Source organism: Mastomys coucha, unplaced genomic scaffold, assembly GCF_008632895.1.
Source record: "Mastomys coucha isolate ucsf_1 unplaced genomic scaffold, UCSF_Mcou_1 pScaffold7, whole genome shotgun sequence".
NCBI classification, from domain to species: Eukaryota; Metazoa; Chordata; class Mammalia; order Rodentia; family Muridae; genus Mastomys; species Mastomys coucha.
In genome coordinates, this window is record NW_022196913.1 from 74140272 (window position 1) to 74160493 (window position 20222).

A 20222-nucleotide genomic window follows, 5' to 3' on the forward strand; every position below is an offset into this window, starting at 1 on the left:
TTAAGACAGGAACTCACTACATAACCTTGGCTGAGCTGGAATTCAGAATGTAGATCAGGCTACCCTTGAACACACAAGAGTTCAAAAATTTACACAGCCTGAACCTGTCTCCCAAGTGCTGGAATTAGAGAGACTATTTCAAAGATAACCAGGCATAGAGAAAAACCACGAAAATAATAAATTAAAAAAAAAAATTATCACCGAAACAGACTCAACAGACTATGATACAGAGAGATAGAGGTGGGGGTAGAGAGGGGAGGGAGGGGAGGGAAGGGGAAAAGGAACGGGAAATAGCTAAACTAAAATGTACACAATAAACTGCAGAAGGGCAGAGGGAGACTGCAACAAGCACTGTGTACATCAGAGAAGTTCAAGGTTTGCAAAACCGACCACAAATATGAAGCTGTAGAAAGGGGTGAAGGGGCAGCAGGAAAGCACTTGCACAGCACAATGAGATGCCAGCAACACCAAACTCAGAAAGAAAAGAAACCTAAACTAGCTACATCAAAAGGCGGGACAAACACCAACGTACAGGTATTTTATACATATGTAAATCTATATATATATATATATGTTAAAAGCCTATACTATGTACACTATACAAACCTTCTCAAAGCCAAAGGTTGAATCTTAAAAGTAATAGATTATTTTCAAAGCAGCAACAAAACTTAGTAGGAGAGACAAAGGAGATAAACAGGTATACAATGGGATCTTCTTTTATTTTTAATGAGCTAGTGGTCTATATTATTTTTTTATTTTTTTAATTGGATATTTTACTTACTTATATTTCAAATGTTATCCCCTTTCCCCATTTCCCCTCTGCAAACCCCCATCCCATCCCCCACTTACACTGCTTTTGAGGGTGCTCCCCCACCCACTTACCCACTCCAGCCTCACCACCCTAGCATTCCTCTACACTGGGGCATGAGTCTCCACAGCACCAACGGCCTCCCCTCCTATTGATGTCAGATAAGGCCCCTTCAGCTCCTTCAGTCCTTCCCCTAACTCCCCCATTGGGGTGCCTGTGCTTAGTCTGAAGGTTGGCTGCAAGCATCTACCTCTGTATTGGTCAGGATCTGACAGAGCCTGCCAGCCTATCAGGCTCCTGCCAGCAAGCACTTCTTGACATCCACAATAGCAGCATAGTGTCTGCCGGTGGGATGGATCCCCAAGTGGGATAGTCTCTTCTAATGCTTAAACTGGCAAATGATTCACAGAAACAAAGTAGAGGAGGGCTTTGGGTGCAGCTCAGTAGTGGAGAACTTCTATAGCATGTGTGAGTCACTGCATTTGATCACCAGTATCACAGAAAAAACAATTGCAATCCATATTTTTTTAAAGTAAAAAAAAAAGAAAATCCTAAGACTTTATCACTGTATGCAACTGGGAAATGTGGACAGAAATAAAGAGCAGTTAAAGCAAAATTACAGAGAAAACATTATAATATATATATACATATATATACACACACACACACACACATATATATGCATGCACAAAGAATTAAACAACAAAGTATACAACGAAAAGCAGCAGAGCATGCAAACACTGGAGTCGCCATCCTCTTGGGCAAGCACTGTTTTATGACCATGGAAACAACTACTAGAGTGAATGTGGAGGGGTGGGGTTCCCAACAACTCAAAACAGAAATGAAATCCTTATTTATGCTGACAATCTCCAAAACAGCGTTAGTCCTTTTAGATAAACAAAGAGAATAGCCTTGTACTAGAAAACAGGTCCTGTAATGCTCCTGAGAACTTACACAAGCTGCCAATGAGGGAACAAGCAAAGAAAATACCCAACGGGCCCATCGGTCTCCTCCACCACTCCTGGCTTTTTTCATGTACAGATATAAACTGCTCTGTGAACACAGCAACTGGGCTGTTCCTAATGCAGGAGTCGCAACGTGCTGGTGGACTGTCCCCTTAGAAAGGATACGGTGGGGCAGAATTATGATGGGGCAGAACCCCTCCCAGGCTAAATGGTGATACCAACTCCTCAAGGCCGTATTCACATCCAAGTTTATCTACTTGAACTGTAGATACTTTCATATTTTGTAATCACTGGTACAAGGAAGAAAATTCTTGAATCAACTGACTACTCTGTGCTTGCAATGGTTTAACATTGCTACTTTAAAAACCATGAAAATAGATGTTTAAAGTTTTCTATTTCCTATGCTTCTACTCCATCTCTTATTTGATAATTTTAAATGCCAAATAGAGTGAGGATAGTCCTGAACAATTTTATAACACTTCTCTAACTGGGGTGTAATTTATTTTCAATTGTTGTGCCACTCAGGAGTCATCTGATTTGCATAATGCTAGTTAAGAACAACAGAAATTCCAAAATACTAATTAAAATGTCACAGATGATTTAATCCTCTGTCAAAACAGGGATTATTTAAATTTCTGTCTTATTTCCTTTTAAAGAAATCCTATTTACTTTATTTTCTCCACAGGAAAAAAAGAGAATAAATGTCCAAGTATTTTACCAATCAAACTTTAAAATGACTTTGGTTAACCACAAATTGATTCAAGTAGTTATGTGCTTTTTCTGAATTTAGGTTACCAAGACATGTTTGACAGCATAAGTAACGTCATCTAGAAACTGAATTACAAGTCATTTCACTGATAATTCTTCTTACCACTCACATAAAAAGGCCACTGAGCCTTAGAGGGATGATGAACAGCTCCCTCCTGGGGTTGCAAAATAGCCAGAACATCTCTTATTAAGTAGTACACTTTACTAAACTCACTTCACAGGCACTGCCTGAGGGCCTGTGTGCTGGTGTGCTTGCATGCTGTGTGTGTGTGTGTGTGTGTGTGTGTGTGTGTGCGCACACGTGTGTATGTGTGTGTGCATGCACACATGCATGCTTGCTCAAGTGCATGGACATGTGAGAAACAAAAAAGAATCAATTACTTTTCAAAAATTCAGAAATGTAACTTCAACTATTTGCCAGCTATAGATGGTAATACAGAAAAATTAAGAGGAGAAAAGGTCACGAATGTTATGACGTTTAAACAGAATTCTAGCCATCACTTTCTGAGCATAGATTACGAAGCGGATGGATGCTCTGGCTGAAAGGACCAGGGAGGACCTGGAGTGCCAGGACGGCATGCCTTGGGAAGAAGCATCTTTTCTCAACCTCCTATCCTCTCTCATTTCACAGGCACTTGCCTGCAGGCCTGTGTGCTTGCATGCTGTGTGTGTGTGTGTGTGTTTGTGTGTGTGTTTTTCCACACTTATGTATTCTGTGTAACAAAATACTACTAGTCAGATTCTACAGTGGAACCTTTAAAATGAGATTAACAAAGCAATTTTAAATACTTACTGTCTTGTTTCGTAATCTAATTATGTCTGAAACGGACCCGGCTCCACAGTACTCCATAACAATCCAGAGGTCTGTGTTCTTGAAGTAACTTCCATAGTACTTCACAACATACGGACTGAAGAAAAAGACAGTTATGTTTAGTTCATTTACAAAGAAAAATTTTTTCTTAATCCCAATATATTCTCAACATTTCATATGTTTCAACAAATCAACTTAATGAGTAAACTTCTATTTATATTGAATTGTTTGTAGCTAGAGTTCAGCAACTGTGTATAATTATGTTTTACTTCATGGATGAAAATTTAACAAGATTACAAGCCCGAAGGGGCCCAAGTGTTTTGAGTGATTCCCAACAAAAATAATGCTTTATTTTGGCAAGGCATTTACTATATAATATTAGGGACAAATGGAAGTATTTTCCTTTAGCAAAAACATTTTAAATATAACCATCCTAAAAGATTTTTCATTGAGTATTAATGTTCAACTTCAAAATAATGTATACTTCAATGAAGGCACGTGGAATTTCTTCCATTCATTTTGGCCTTTGTAGATTCTTGAGAGAAAAAATTATATTTATACACACAGCATATAATCAATTAATACTATTAACAATTTAGAGTATTTCTTAACTGACAGTTTAAATCTTCCAGAGATAAATGAGCTGTGTTTATAACCAAGTTGTTTTCCAAAAAACTTAAATTACACCAAGAACTGCATTACCATTACTGATTACTAAAGATATGCCACATAAGACTGGTACATACAATATTTTCCCTAATTGAATAGAGATAAAGTACCCATAATAACACAAGGATTAAACTACCAGACAGCATAAACTATGCTGCACACCATTTTTATATAAACTAAACTCAGAAGAGATCTGAACACAGTGGGACAGTTACAGAGAACCTAGTAGAGAGGATTTAATATGAGTAAAACTATTTTTAAATTACTCCAGAGGCTGGAACAATGGCTCAGTTGTTAAGAGAGCTGGCTGCTCTTCCAGAGGACCCAGGTTCAATCCCAGCACACGCATGGTGGCTCACAAGCACCTGTGACTCAGGTTCAATGAGATCTCATGCCCTCTTCTGGCACCACAGGAACCAGGCACAAAAACAGTGCTGCATAGACATTCGTAAAACCAAAACAACCATATACACGAAATAAGAAAAATAAACCTAAAAAACATCTTAATTAGAGAGAGATGATGATTTAAAAATGAACATGCATGAGTAAGACAACCAGAAAAAAACATGGTTGTTTAAAGGACAACTTGTTTATAGGATATATGTAGTCATGGCTATTATCAAAGGGTGGTTACTTTACTAGGTATTGATGTCAGATAAAGAAAATACAATAACAGATTTGTTTTTAAAGTATTACAGGGCCAGCAAGATGGCTCAGCAGGTAAAGACTTTCCCTCCAACCCTAACGGCCTGCACTCAAGCTCCAGGATCTACACAACCAACCCAACTCATTCTCCTCCAACCTCCATATGTGCTCTTGGAAAATATACCCAAATAAATAAATGTAATATTATAAAAGAGCACAGGGAGGTATTATAAGGGCAGAAGACACAGTTCAGGAGGTAGGAACATGGGCTGCTACTGCACTGGATCTGAGTTCCCTTCCTGGAATGCAACCTGTGAGCCAACACCTGACCTCTGCCGATACCTGCACCCACACTCACACCCACACACATACCTGCACCCACACTCACACCCACACACATACCTGCACCCACACTCACACCCACACATACCTGTACCCACAAAGACACCTGCACACACACTCACACCCACACACATACCTGCACACACACTCACACCCACACAGACTGTCAGGTGTCAAACCCAGGACAAGTCTCTATACCGTGGCTCTTCCCAGCACCTCTCACCTGACGCCAACCCTGAATATCACCCTCCCATGGGCTGCCTCCTTTGCCAGCCCAATCACCATTTTTCTCAGCCATTTTGGCTACTCTGCTCTCTTGGCCTCTGGGTCCTGGGCATCTCTTGGTCAGCAGTTCTTCTCTTGCTCTCCTCTCCCTCTCTCCTTCATGATCCAGTTTAGTCTGCCTGTCACGTACAGCTTGGACTCTTCCCTCTGTGCTGTGCTTTCTCCCTTACAGCTACAATAAAACCTTCTCCACACTTGAGAGCTCACACCCTCCTTTTATTTCACGTTTTCATTCATAGACATATTTTCTTAAGACGTCATAAAGAGGCTACAAGATTCTCAGAGAAGAGTTTTCAGTAGAGCCTTAGATTTCCTCTTCAAGGAAGAGCAGACTGGCTGGTGCTTAGGGCCTGAGTTAAAACTGGGCTGAAATTCTGTCTTGTCCCACTGTTTCTCAGTTCCTTCTGACTTGCTTCCCCAGGCTCCTCCCTCAATATAATCAATGTTCCACAAAGTTGCCCAATTGATATAGTTACTTAAAAAAAACAAACAAAACAATAAAAAACTGGCTGATCATACTGCTTTTCTGACTTAGGGAAAGAGGGGGGAAGGGTCTTAATTGCTCTGTATCAAATACACACCGTTCAAAGTCTACCTCTATATCTGTGTCTCTCATTATCCTCCATCCCCTGCCTTAAATTCATGGTACATTTAGTTTTGCTAGATGCTAGGTAGAAAAAGCACTATTAAGGAGTTCATGGATATTTACTTGAACCACTTAACAAAATGTTTTGTTTCAAAACAAGTAACACTACCATAGAGACTCAGAAATTCAATGTGTAGTGAGAATTTTGGTTCCTTTAAAAGCAGAGAAATAGTATAAGGCTGTGTTTTAGTTTCAATCCAGTTATGGATATGGGGTTGCCTCAGATTGTCCACAGCAGCTGACTATGGTTTGCCTCCTCCTCATCTGGTATATGAAGGCTTGCCCCCCAAGAGGGTGGCCTGTCATTTGTGGTTTGTTAAGTAGTCATGCGCAAAGAGACAAGAAGAAACTAGCTATCCTAATAGCAAAGATGAGTCCTGCCCCAAAGAACCCAGCCCTAATCAGCAGGAAGCAGTCTAATGATACCGTGGCCCCTTTTTCTCTATCCTTCATTCTCTCTTACATAGTGTTAGGGGCTGAAGGGATGGAAAAAGAGGAGTGGAGAAAGAAAAATACAAAGCAGCCAAAACACTCGCTACACTTAAAAGCATGGGAAGCATGAAAAATGTTTCTTCGCGTATAATTTTTTCTTGAGTGGAAACTTTCAAAACTGGCTCTGCTCAGAACCACCTGTGATCCAGGCCCGATACTTTACAGGTTGTGACTCAATAGATCTCAACCTCTACAGCTGAGGTGATTCTGATATAATCCCAGAGTTGGCCACCTGTGCTGGCTAGTTTTATACTTTACACAACTTTACACAAGCTATAGTCATTTCAAAGAAGGAAATCTCAACTGAGAAAATACCTCCAGAGGATTGGGCTGTAGGGCATTTTCTCAATTAGTGATCAATAGGAATGGCCCAGTCCATGGTACATGGTGCCATCCTTGGGTTGGTGGTCATGGGTTCTATAAGAAAGCACACTGAGCAACCCATGAATAGCAAGCCAGTACACAGCACTCCTCCACAGCCTTGCATCAGCTCCTGTCTCAAGGTTCCTGTCCTGCTTGAGTTCTTGTCCTGACTTTCTTCAAAGATGAACTGGTGCATGGTGTTTCATTGCAGCAATAGTAACCCTAACCAAGACATCGCTTCAGAAGATAACTACATACCCTTCAGAAAGCCTTTGAATACTAAGATTCTCATTCAGGATTTAGTTAAGTGTTTAGTAACAGGAGATCATGAGTACCTTCTCTGGCAAGGAGTAGTACATGCCTATAATCTCAGCCCTTAGGAAGTTAGGAGAAGCTTAGGAGTTCCAGACCAGTCTGAGTTTCATGGTGACTAGGAGGCCAGCCACAATACTGAAACAAAATACACTGTGTATTACTATCTTGCCTCATATAGTAAGTAGTCAGTGATGCTAAGGGTAGGAATGACAGCTCTTATGACAATAAGTGATCCTAAAATTGATCCTGAAAAAGCATTCCATCCTTTCTCTGAGCCTCTCACAGAGGTGGGTCAAACGAACACTTTGGGGATAAAAACTGTCTTAAAGATAGTACATCATGGCTCATAATAATGCAAGATCAAATAACTCAAGTTTTTAAAACTGTATCAAAAACAGACTCAAGAAAATTAACCTGAAAAAGTATCTAAGTCAGCAGAAGAAATCACATCAAAGATGCTCAGTCAAGTGTATCTTCTCCCATTTCTTCAACACTCGTTCACTCAGTCTCAGGCTATCTGAGAAGGCGGCCTTGCCCTGCACAGTACTGCACCAGACTCAATCCTGACTTCTACAGAGCACTGCAGCATGAAATGAACAGGTACAAGAAAAGTAACCCCACAGGTAAACAAGGACACAGGGATACTGGAAAAGTGAACTAGATATTATCTTACATTTACCATTTCTACAAAAAACTGTTCCTAGCTCAACCCCCGACCCCATGCTCATACAAGCAATTCTAATTAAAATCAGAGGTAATAAATAAATAAACAAACAAACAACAACAAAAGGCATCAGAGTAGGAAAGGGACTTGTAGGAAGAGTTTTAGCAGGAGAGAAAGAATGAAGGTAACGTGCTGGAAATGGCTAAATGGATTAAAATACATGCATAAAATTGAATAGAAATATGTATTATAAAATATATTAAGCTACATGAAAAAATTGTTCCTATAAAAGTATATTCAAATTCCAAGGCAACCGTGAGTAGTAATGGGAGGGGATGGGGGCCAACAAGCTGAGCTGGATCCTTTAGAACTCCATCCAAAGAGGAGCATGTCATTCTGACAGCCCAAATAGAGGCTCCTAGGTCACAGTACCTCAAACTCTCTTATTCCCTGTGGCCCACCAGAACTGAGTAAATATTCCCATGAGCTGATTCAATCTGCCAAAACTCATCCCTAATCCTTTAAGTAGTGTCACCACTGTTTATCCCACCCTGCCTCAGAAACAGCATTCTAATGGACTGACTCTGAAGAACAACATACATACAAGAGTAACTCCTCATACTTCAGTATTCTGCATAGACTAGATAACAATGACCTCTCTGTACACTTCTCTGTTTTCAAACCTGGCCCATCCATAGCATGGGTGTTATCTCCCTGCGTAAGTTCCTTCATTTCCCACATCACACCTCTGAGCAAACTGTACTGAAACAGCATTAGGACCAAAAGCCCCCTCAATTCCTGGGGGTCCTCATTATATCTATCTCTTGTGAACAGCACATGAGAGGAAGGCTGACGAACCAATGGCACTAGAACCATACGAATGAGTGAACAGTGGTGTTCCTGCTTCAGAGCACACTGCTTTGTTTCTGTGTTCTCTAGAGCTCAAGCAGAGGACGCACCTGTCAGCTGCAGGTCCTACACACTCACATAACTAAACACAGAATTCACCTAGCACTGCTGCCCTGCTATTAGCTCTACTAGAAAAGCTCATCTGCCCTGAACTGCTCAGATCTTTTTACAGAAGTTGTTTTCTTCAATATTAGCCCTCAAGTCAGTAAATATGAGTCGGCATCTTGGTACTTAGGTAGCTGTGTGACAATTCATGTAAATTCTCCAGGTCTTTCTCCCACTGAAGTTCTTTTAATGTATATTTTAGTACCAGAAGCTAACACAAAATTTAACAATATGCCCCAATATAAGAAAACCAGTGATAATATTTTTAATTCTGCAGAATTTTTCACTATTTGAAAACAAGACTACTAAAGGTACCTTTTTAGAACAGTATAAGAGGAAAAACACTTAAGAGAAAGCCCAGTATTAACATTCTAGTTTATGAATTCAATGAACAATTATTAAATGCCTATGATAGCACTGGAAGAAAATCTGATGATTCAAAATAAACAAAGCAAGCTGGCTCCATCAAATATACTACTCAGTATATGTTTAACATTCACTATGATTCTTACAAAGTGTAGAGAGCACGATAATTTTTTTTTTTTTTTTGGTTTTTTCAAAACAGGGTTTCTCTGTGTAGCCCCGGCTGTCCTGGAACTCACTCTGTAGACCAGGCTGGCCTTGAATTCAGAAATCCACCTGCCTCTGCCTCCCAAGTACTGAGATTAAAGGCGTGCGCCACCACCACCCAGCAGCACGATAATTTACTGTCCAGAAAAATTCTTATCTCCTTTTGTCTGACCAAAATTTCAGAAGCTGGAATTTTTCTACTTTTATCTATTTGCTTCTAAATAATTTTGTTAAAAATTATGTTAATTTTTCAATTATTCATCTATATTAATAATTAGCAGTTAACACATAGCATGTTTTAACTATCATTCCCAACTCTTGTGTTACTTGCCTTTTTATGTTTTTATGATCTTTTAACCAACTATTTTTTATTAGCTCTATTCTATGGATATGGGTAGCTTGTCTGCATGCATGTCTGCATACAATATGTGTGCCTGGTGATGAAGGAAGCCAGGCAGGGCATGAGACCCTCTAGAGTTAGGCTTACAGACAGCTGGAGTCACCATGTGGGTGCTGAATATTGAACCCAGATCATCTAAAAGAACAGCCAGTGAGCTTCAGCAACTACTTTTTTTAATCTTTTGCCATTTAATAATTATAATATAAAAATTGAAGGTTAAATATAAAAAACAGCAATCATATAATCAATATTCATTTCAGCCTTTATTTCATTCAATAAATATTTCAGAAGTTCTTCCTATATTCAAAGCATTCAGCTATAAACTAATATAAACATTCCAGGATTCCATTCATATACGTATCTTTTTCTTTCTCTTTCAAAATTTAAAATGCATAAAAGAATATGGACCTGTGATATTCCTAGAGTTCTCAGTCTATAACCCTCTGCTCTGTATTCCTCATACATACTAATTTCAATCATTCAAATAAAAATATACTGCAAGCCATTAGAATAGATAATGAGAAGTAAAATTATGATTCTTCTTCCCAAGAAATAGGAGAAAAAAAGCAATGGCACTTCAGAAGAAAAATGTATAAGATTTAATGTCATCAAAAATACTAGAAAAACTAATTAAAATTATGCTCAGATTTATAGTTAAAATACTAAATATGAGTTTGAAGAGATGCCTAGTGGTTACAAGCCACTTCTGCTCTTACAGAGTGCATGAGTTCAGTCTCAGCATTACACAATGACTCAGAACCACCCACAACTCTAGTTCCAGGGGATCTTGTGCCCTTTTCTACCCTCCTTGAGCACCAAGCATGCTGTGCATATACATACATGCAGATATGCATGCATAGACAAAATTAAAAGAAAAAGAACTCTTTTTTAAAAACTAAATAAATAACAGTGCCACAAATGCAATAGGAAATGGAAAGGCTTGTCTGAATTAAGGAAAATTTAGATCAAATCTTAAGTCCTAGTAAGTTATTCACACAGGAATTATATGTTCAGTAATACATAACAGGGCCAGGTATGGTGGCATATGCCATTAAACTAGCACTCAGGAGGCAGAGGCAAGTGGATCTTTCTGGGTTCGAGGCCAGCCTGGTCTCCCTCCCCATCCCACAAAAAAAAAAAACTGTAGTACATGGTAAGACCCAAGGATACTCAACAAAAAAAGAACCCCTGAATTTACAGAATCTAAGAGTCAGTCAGAGAATCAAGAGTCCAAGTAAACAGACTACAAAAAGAAACTCATGTGAGGAAATGGAGAAAGAGTGGTGGGGCTTGAGGAGCACTGTGTGCTGTCCCTGGGACACTGGATTTAGCTAGGAGGGAATAACCCACTTCAAGGTACTGAACAGGAAGTCTTCATGTTGGAGAATTTCAGGAAGAAAATAAATTGGTGGAGGAAAAAAAGGAAGACAATGAAAACAAGTAAGACATTGCTACAAAACAATCTCAGAAAGCACTTACAAGTTCCACAGTATCCTGGGGCCAAGGAAACAATGGCTTTATTACCACCTATGCGTACATGTATAGCTAAAAATTGAATTGGGATCCTCCCTTTCCTATGTAATACTGAAATGAAATTCCTACAACACAACACTAAGGGGTTAGATGTAGGGCAGCAATACAGCACATACTTGCTAGTAAAACCCTAAATTTATCTCCAGCACTTCCTAGAAGCAAATAAAAAATTTTTAAAGTATGCCATCAGTCCCCACTTTATATAATAATAAAAAGTAATAAGTCCAGTAGTTCCTGGATGAAGCCTCTCTGATGGCAATTATGTTAGGCTCCGTGTATGTGTATATAGGTTCATTTCATTCACTCTTGTGTTTCCCTAGTAATAATAGAAAAACAACAGCATCAGTCAAATATCAACCACAGCTGATAGTCCAGCACAGTCCTCCCTTCCTTGTGTTCAAACTGTAGCAACCATATTCTCACCGTTACCAAGGTGACATTATTAGCAAAGTCTGGAGAAATTTGCAATTACATATTTGATCTGAGATTAAGGAGTATATTTTCCTATTACTATTTGATTTCAAATTATAGAAGAAAATATACAATATAATCTAAACATATCACACATATAAAACATAAGTAAGATATACTGGACCAGTAACATTCCCCTAGGATTACTCAAGCACTTCATTAGCCAAAGAGTTTCTACTATATAGATGCTCCTTGAGTCTACAGCATGATCAGGTCTGACAAAACCTCTATAAACTGAAAATACTGTGCTGCAAATGTATTTTACAAACCTAACCTACTAAACACCTAAGTAGCAATACAATATGCTAGAGGGTACTAACTGTTTATTCTCACAATCAGAAGGCTGTTGGACTATAGTTTACTGCTGCTACCCAGCATTGCAAACACAAGATATCCCAAGGGGAAAAAAAATCAAAATTTAGAATTCAAATTAAGGTTTATACTAACTGCCTGTGGGTTTCACATGAACTGTATTATGTAAGTCAGAGAGTATCTATAAAGATTTTATACACAGCTAGGACAGTCGGTCCATAGGACCATGACTCTAGGACTTGAATGTGTCTAGGGATGCCAATGTGTCCAGACCTTGTAAGTCCCCAACTAAGACACTGTGTGAGACAATTCTGACAAAGAATCTTCTTCTTCCTGCCTGGAGAGTGGACACTGGGTTTGACAGGAACAGCCCTTGATAAAATGGCATGACCAAAAGCACTTAGGGAAAAGAAAAATGGCGTACGGGTGTGAAGGGAGTCTATCCAAGCAGACAAGGTGTGGTAGCAAGAGCAGGAAGCTCACTGATCACATTTTCACCCATACGCAGGAAGCAGGGAGAGAGAAGGAAACTGGGCAAGGCTATAAACCCTCCCTAAAGACCTGGTGATACTTCCTCCAACAAGGTTCCACCTCCTAAGACTCTATAGCCTCTCCAAACAGGAGAGCTGTGGAGGACAGTTCTCCTTTAAACCACCATACCTCTTACAGCCATGAAATAAATGGCGTGGGCTAGTGATCAGAAAGTATAAAAAATAAGCCTGACGAAGACCAGAGGCTGCATAGCTCAGAGACCCTGGATAGAACCAAACATGACCAGGAAAAAAAAAAAACAAAAAAAGTGAATTAAACGATTCCTAATGCACCCTATCTACACATACATAGATATGCCAGTTTTGCAAGTCAGGAAAAAAATCAATAGGTAATAAAAAAAAATCTATTTTACTATGTAACTAATGAAGGTCATCAAAATGAACTCAAGGAAATAAGATATTTTCATACCTGTCACATTGCTGCATTATGGAAATTTCTTTGATTATTTCCTGAAGATCTGATTCAACAGGTACTTGCTTAATTGCAACAACTTGACCAGATTCCTTATGTATTGCTTTAAAAACACTTCCATAAGACCTTAAAAAAGAAAGCCAAGACATTACTCTTTACATCAAGCATTATATTAAAGACTACTGGGACTTTTATGCATACTACATTTTCTAGCTTAAATCATCATTATAATGATCAAAAACAAAAGTAAAAGAATAATAAGTTCATGAAGGAGCATTACTGCTTGAATTACAAACTTAAAAGTTATCAAGTAAAAACACAGTGAGTTGGTATTTTCTTAAGGGAAGAAAGGAGCAGAGGCAGAAGAGACAGGAAGGAGGTAACTTACGGTTTGTCAACTCAAATGCAGCTGAAGGAGATAGAAACGGAAATTACAAGCATGAAAGGTAAGTTAACAGCAGTCCAAGTCTCGGGCTAAGAGGAAAGGCTGAGTCAAGCAGAAGCCCAGTCAGTGGACCTTTCAAGGTGAACCTTGTTTTCCTTTTTTTGATTCTTTTAGGACAGGCTCTCATGTAGCCTTAAACACGCTATATAGCCAAGGTCTTAAATTACCAAGATTGCAGATGTCCACAACATCTACCTATTGTGAACCTTTTAACACTAAGTTAAGAAAAACAGGCAATCCTCAACCAAAGTCCTTCAATGCTGCTTTAAGCAGCATCTCTTCAAGAGAAAGACCACACACTCATGGGAGGTCACGTAAAAGGAAACTGAGAACTTAATCTCTATTCTAGCTCTTGAATGTCTATCAACTAAATATTTGCGTATTTTACAAAGCAGAAGCAACAAAGAAGGAAGTCATCTGTTATTTAATATGTACTCCAAACTGAGGTTTAAAACTATTGAGTTCTAACAGTACACCAGGTACTCTGATAGAGTTTTACAAGCATTAAACTTTCAAAATATCTTGAGTTATGTTTCCCAATTTATAATTAGTGCGATATGTTTTGTCACTTTGTAGTTATATCTAACTATCGTATAATTTGTCAAGTTTTTGTCTTTGACCATATGCTTCAAAGGAAGACAGCAAAGTATATCTCTGTTGTATATGTGAGACCATAACTAAATTCAAACAGATACTTTACATAAACATATTTGCAGTCAGGTGTGCTAATAACATTTAATCCCTTTCTAAATCTCATATCTGTCCATTTATAAAAGACAAATAAAAACACATATACATTTTTACTAGACTCTACTTACTCTGCAAATAACTCTCCCATGACTGTCCTGTATCCAAATAACCCAGGAGGGCTTCCTTTCCTATCCCTATCTGTGCACCTCTGTCCAGTTGGGACCTTTTCCCTTTAATTTACCCAACAGAAACACTGCTCCTTTTGATTGCCTTTTATTTTTACCCGTATGTTTGACTCTTTCTGATAGAGATTTTTAATAGAAAACATCCCGCCGGTTTGATTTTATATGGATCTTACATAAGCAGATTGGCTACTTTACTATTAATTTTCTCCAAAGAGTTCACCACTTAATGTGAAACTTCACATTTAGTGAGCATTATACTTCATTTTACTTTTTCCACCTTATGTTTGGAATGTTATGTATTATATGTTCTTGCAAATTTAATTGTTTTATACTTATTATCTGCCTTTCTCCATGATCAAATGATATATATTCCTCTATCATTCTGAGACTTTTAACAATTCGTCTGCCTATACATACTCATCTCCTCAAGACACTCAATTCAAAGTTTCTAACTGGGCTTTTCCCAAATAAAATGGGTCCTAGGATGCCAAACATACCTACAGCCACTAGCCTAATAAAAGCAAAAGTGTGAAGTTTATCAATGAGAATGTACAAGATGACCAATCCTCTTACAAATCACTTTACAGTATATTTCTTGCTTCAGAGGGGGGTAGGGAGAGGCAACACTTATTTTTCTAAAAGACAGTGTTACCATACATACCTATCATAATCTGTCTTTACAATTGGACACTAATTGTCAGATTTCATAGTATTAGTAGAACTCACTCCAGCAGATATACTCTGGTGAGAGACTAGAAAACACCTTCTTTATCTAAAACGTATTTTCAGAGTTCTTACTCACCCTTCTCCAAGCTTCTCCAGTACATCAAAAACTTCTTCAGGCTGCTTAGTCAAACTGTCTTCACTCAGCTTTTTTAGCTTACTGATAAAAGTAAAAAGGAAAAATGCCTTAAAAGCTTTTACAAAAACGATGTAATAAGCAATGTGATCAGATGTTCCAAAAGCAAGTACTATGAAAGGTGGATAGCAAACAGCCCTTTCCGAGGGATGTCCCTGTGTGCCTAGCAACAGAATCCAATACAAACCTCTTCAAATCCAGTCCTGTGAGACTGTCATTCCTTTCCTTCATTCAAACAGACAAGAGAGCATGTTATACATACGTGCTACCTCATGCACTGCTTTCACTCAACAACACACAGTCATTTATATACTGTTAATAACATAATATCCCACTTAATAAAGGGGACAGATTCCAAGAAATACTTTAGATAACCTTAACACAATAAGAATACTGTGGAATATACTTCAACAAATCAAGATAGCATATATAGCCTATTATGTGGGCAATATACACAAATCTCTACTATAACGAACACAACACAGGAGAATTGGGTTATCAGGGAATACAGTAGAAGACACACATAACTTAAAGTTTTGCAGTAAACTATACATGTTTTGTATTTCTATAAGTAAGAATATACTTAGAAATCATTATTAGAACTACACTACAGTTAATACATAAACATAGTAATTTATTATCATGGCCAAGTAGTATATAGTATATACTCACAAAAGCATGTGTTATACTTTTATATAATTAGAGCATACTGGCTTGTTCATACCAGTACCAGCATAAACACTATGTGTTGTATTCAAAGATCACAGTGGCTATAATATCACTAAAAAATAGTAGAAATTTTTCAACTCCATTATATTCGTATGAGACCAGTTGTCATACATAATTCATTTCAGACCAAAACAACATTATGCATCACACTGCCTTTACAAGAATGTAGCAATTACAGTAAAAATAAATGTTATAATTGATTCTAATATGATTAACTTAAGATCACTAAAATTGCTATGATATACTTTATGTTTTTCAAATAAATAAACACACACACACAAACAGAGAAAGAGAGAGGGAGAGAGAGAGAGAGGGAAACAGACAGTCAATAGTCCTCTTATCGATTTACTTTCATAAGGACAAACATAGAATTCTGCCTACTACTACTGCCTTGCTAAATGAACATGGTATCAAACTGCCTTCTAAACAGTTCTAAGCCCATAGACAGTGCAGCTGTTAGGCTTCATCAGAGAATTTCTCTTTGCAGTAGACAGTGGTTACTAAAGAGACAATAGTCAAAGTTCAGCAAATATGGGACTGGAGTGTTCTACCCCAAAAAAACAAAGCTTGCTCACCGCCTGCCGGGTAGCTCAGGGACTCTCCCAAAGAGGCAGAGGTTGAAGAAGAGTGCTGTAAAGCAGTGCCTTCTGGCCCTGGCATGGCTGAGCACTGATGAATTCACAGTAGCTATGGTCACCTGTACTTGATCAGGCTATCAACAGCAACTGAGGGTAAGGGGATCACACTTCTAAATGGGGTAACCACTGATAAGTTGTCCATGCTCCAGTAAATAACCTCCTATCCCTGCTCATGAAGAAAACCCTCTTTAGTGAGACAGATGGACAGACACACAAAGTAGAAGGAAGACTTAGTTAAAAAAAAAAAAAACTAAGGGCTTCAGTGAGAGAAGGTGTGGCAGGGTAATGGGGTGAAAAGAAATAGACTCATTTTAAGTGTGTGTGAAACTGTCAAAGAATGAAAAGTAAATTTTTAAAAAATAATAAAAACAAAAATAAAAGAGGAAAAAGTGCCTTCAAAGTAACTACATGAAGGAGAAAGTAGGAACGACAAAAGACAGACTCAAGGAACATTGTAAAACAAGAGCTGAGGAGACAGCTATAAAGAACACAGAAAGACAAGGGCCATGTCCTTACATAAATATCTTCTGTGTATAAACACCTTACGTTTAGTGCTGTGTTCTCTTTCTCACCAGTACCCAGCAAATCAATCATATCTTGTCATGTCTTAGCTTACTTTGTCTCCCTTGGTTTGCCCTACCTCAAGCCCCAGCAGCTCCAACCCCAGCTCCCCAGCAGGGCAAGGAAACTGTCTAAATATAAGCCATGCTGTCCTGTGAAGAGACTGGCAGTCCTAGGCAATGACAAGTAGTTCTCACAAGCCTTAGTTGAATTAGATGTGACCCCTGCACAACTGTTCACACAAAAGAACTCCACTTCACTCTCCTCATACTTCAGGGTGCTATCAGCCAGGTTCTGTCCTGAGACGGGTCCACTGTTTGGGACCCAGCTATTTTGAGGACCTGAAACTAAGAACAGCCAAAATCAGGGAGCCTGAGGACATACTACCACAATCTCTGGTTGGAAGACTGATCCACAAGATGGTCATGGAAAGGAGAAAGACCAGAAGTGGACACACTGAGAAGTTCAGACAGCAAAAAGCAATGGCAGTGAAAAGTCCAGCAGGCAATGGCTCCACACTGTACCAGAAGTGAACTCCATCAGCTGAGGATACCTGAAAGACTCTCTCATTCGATGAAATGCTAGTTTATACACGTATGCATGTATACAGAGAAGGTATGATCATACTTGTTCATAGGTATTAAGTATAAGTCCAGGAGCCATTGTTCTCTATTCTAATTTACATGATTTTAAAAGAACAAAGTAAGGCTGGGTGTAAGCACCTCATCAAATACTAAGTACAAGAGTGCTCTTAAAATGCTATGGAGTGTAAAATAAATAAATAAGTAGATAAATAAATAAATAAATGATAAAAATGCCAAGGAAACAAAAATCAACTTAAAGTTCTAAACCAAGTTAAAAACAAAAAAACAGTCCTTGAAACAGCAAAGAAGAAGATAAAATGAGAAATTATCAGTCTGGCAGAAAACCAATCTCCAGCCTAAAACGACCTTACCACAGCCCTGCACCAGGCAAGCTGCGAGAGAAGAACTGTAGGAACAATCTGCAGGGTACAGCAAGACCCAGTCTCAAAAGCCAAAAAAGGAAAAAGAAAACTGGAGGCAGAGATTGCGCTGAAAGAAAAACACATAGGGGCTGTGATACAGCTCAGAGGTTAAGTGTTTGCAGCCTGAGGACCACAGTTCAGATCCCAAAACCCCACAGCTATTCCTGGTGGCCATGTTGAACATCTTTAACTCTGCCTGGAGAGAGACACTGGATGCCCACAAGCTGCTTGCCAAGACTAGCTATATCAGGCTAGATGGCTATATCAGGGAGACCTAAAAAGGTTCTCCAACAAGTGGAAATGAACACATCATACTAAACCATGGGAACATGGCAGAACTCCGAGAGAAGATCACAGCACCTAGAACAAAAGGAGGAATCTCAAAGAAACAGCCTGGTGCTGTTTTTCCATGAACTAGAACAATCAGGAAAAAAATCCAAAATTAGTAAAGGAACAAAATAATGAAGGTTAAGAAAGTGAAAGAAATCGAAAAATACAAAAGATCAACTAAGAGATTTCCAAAAGAGATAAACCAAAATGGAGGAAAAGGGGTAGAGACTCCTTAACTAAAACTAAGGGCTAATGATGAAACACTGCAGCTAACCTCACAGAACTCAACAGAAAAAACTGAAAGCACCTGCACTTGAACACCAACATGAGCTGACTAAGGTCAGAGCGCTCTGATGGCCAGCAAACAATGGGGCGGGGGAATTTGGGAGTGAATGGTATTTCCAGGAGCCATGCCAAGGTCCATGGCACTGGCTAAAGCCAGAGACCACGTGAAATTCCATGGTCCATACTCCTGCAGACTGTTGAGGGCAAAGAAGCTCCTTTGCAGTGGTATTGATGACTGCAGGCTCATAGTTGAAGAGGGACACAGAGGCTTCTGTGACAACCACTACAACCACCCCACCTCACCCACAAAAAAGTAACAGCCTAGACAAGAAGCCATTGAAGAGAAAGAACTCTTAAAAGTAGTGATAGGATGCTGAAGTGTAGGTCTCCACGACTGATGGCTTCTGTACGGGATGCAGTGGGGAAGGACTCAGTTTTCATTAAGTGGATGTGTACTGGGAATTTGACCATGCTCCAGTAAGTATACGGGCAACACAAACTGGACTTGGGTTTTTTTGGGGGGGGGCAGGTTTTACAAGGGAAAACAGATCTAGGAGGTCTGGGAAATGAGTGGGACCAGGGTACATAATGTGAAATTCCCAAATTAATAAAAACATTATGTTGCAAACATTTCCAGAAGTAATAAAAGTTCCTGACCTAGATAATGACAGCTATACTATATTGTATGAGTTATATACAATTTTGCCACTGGGACTCTCAGTTATATTATGCTATAAATAAACTTAATACCATAAAAATAAATGCTTTAAAATGATTAAAATTATAAGGTCTGTGATTACTACAATTTTTTCAAAGACAGACAAACATATATATATACATACAAAAACACAGATAAGAACTATCTACTTTTATCTACAATTAACTGGAAAGAAAAGCCACAGATGTGAATTATATACAAAATATATAAAGAACCTTATAAATATATACATATGTATGTTATGAACATGTATACAATTATAAAAATAAAGTTTTAATGCAATAAAACAGCAAATAAAAGATGCAAAATATCCAAGCAGAAATTTCAATAAAGAAATACAGTGAATGCTTAATATGCACATGAAAAGACAATTATTAGTAATCATCAGAAAGTAAGTCTTAAGCTACAATAAGATACACTAATGAACATGGCATTATTTATAACAAGTATTAGTAAGAATATGGAACAAGAAGAAATATAGCTGGGAGAAATACAAAATTAAGTTGCTCCCCTAGAAAACAGCTTAGTTCTCAGCATTCTAGACACATTTATCACATGGTAAGCAATTCTGTTCCTAGGCATTTGCCTAAGAAAGATGAAAACATCACTACCAAGATGCAAATGTTTGCAATAACTTCATTCATAACAACCCAAAACTGAAAAACTGAAAAACTGAAGTGTAGGTCTCCACGACTGATGGCTTCTGTACGGGATGCAGTGGGGAAGGACTCAGTTTTCAT

General features: G+C 38.5%; 1 protein-coding gene across 1 annotated transcript in view; it reads right to left on the minus strand.

Annotated features, from left to right (window-relative positions):
- Positions 1–20222, minus strand: part of Stk3 (serine/threonine kinase 3) — a 249173-nt gene that overhangs the window by 212468 nt on the left and 16483 nt on the right. The window contains exons 2-4 of the mRNA XM_031359209.1: positions 15159–15239; positions 13034–13162; positions 3335–3449 (exon numbers count right to left, since the gene is read on the minus strand). Of these exons, the coding sequence (XP_031215069.1) occupies positions 3335–3449; positions 13034–13162; positions 15159–15239 (325 nt within the window). The remainder of the gene's footprint in view (positions 1–3334; positions 3450–13033; positions 13163–15158; positions 15240–20222) is intronic.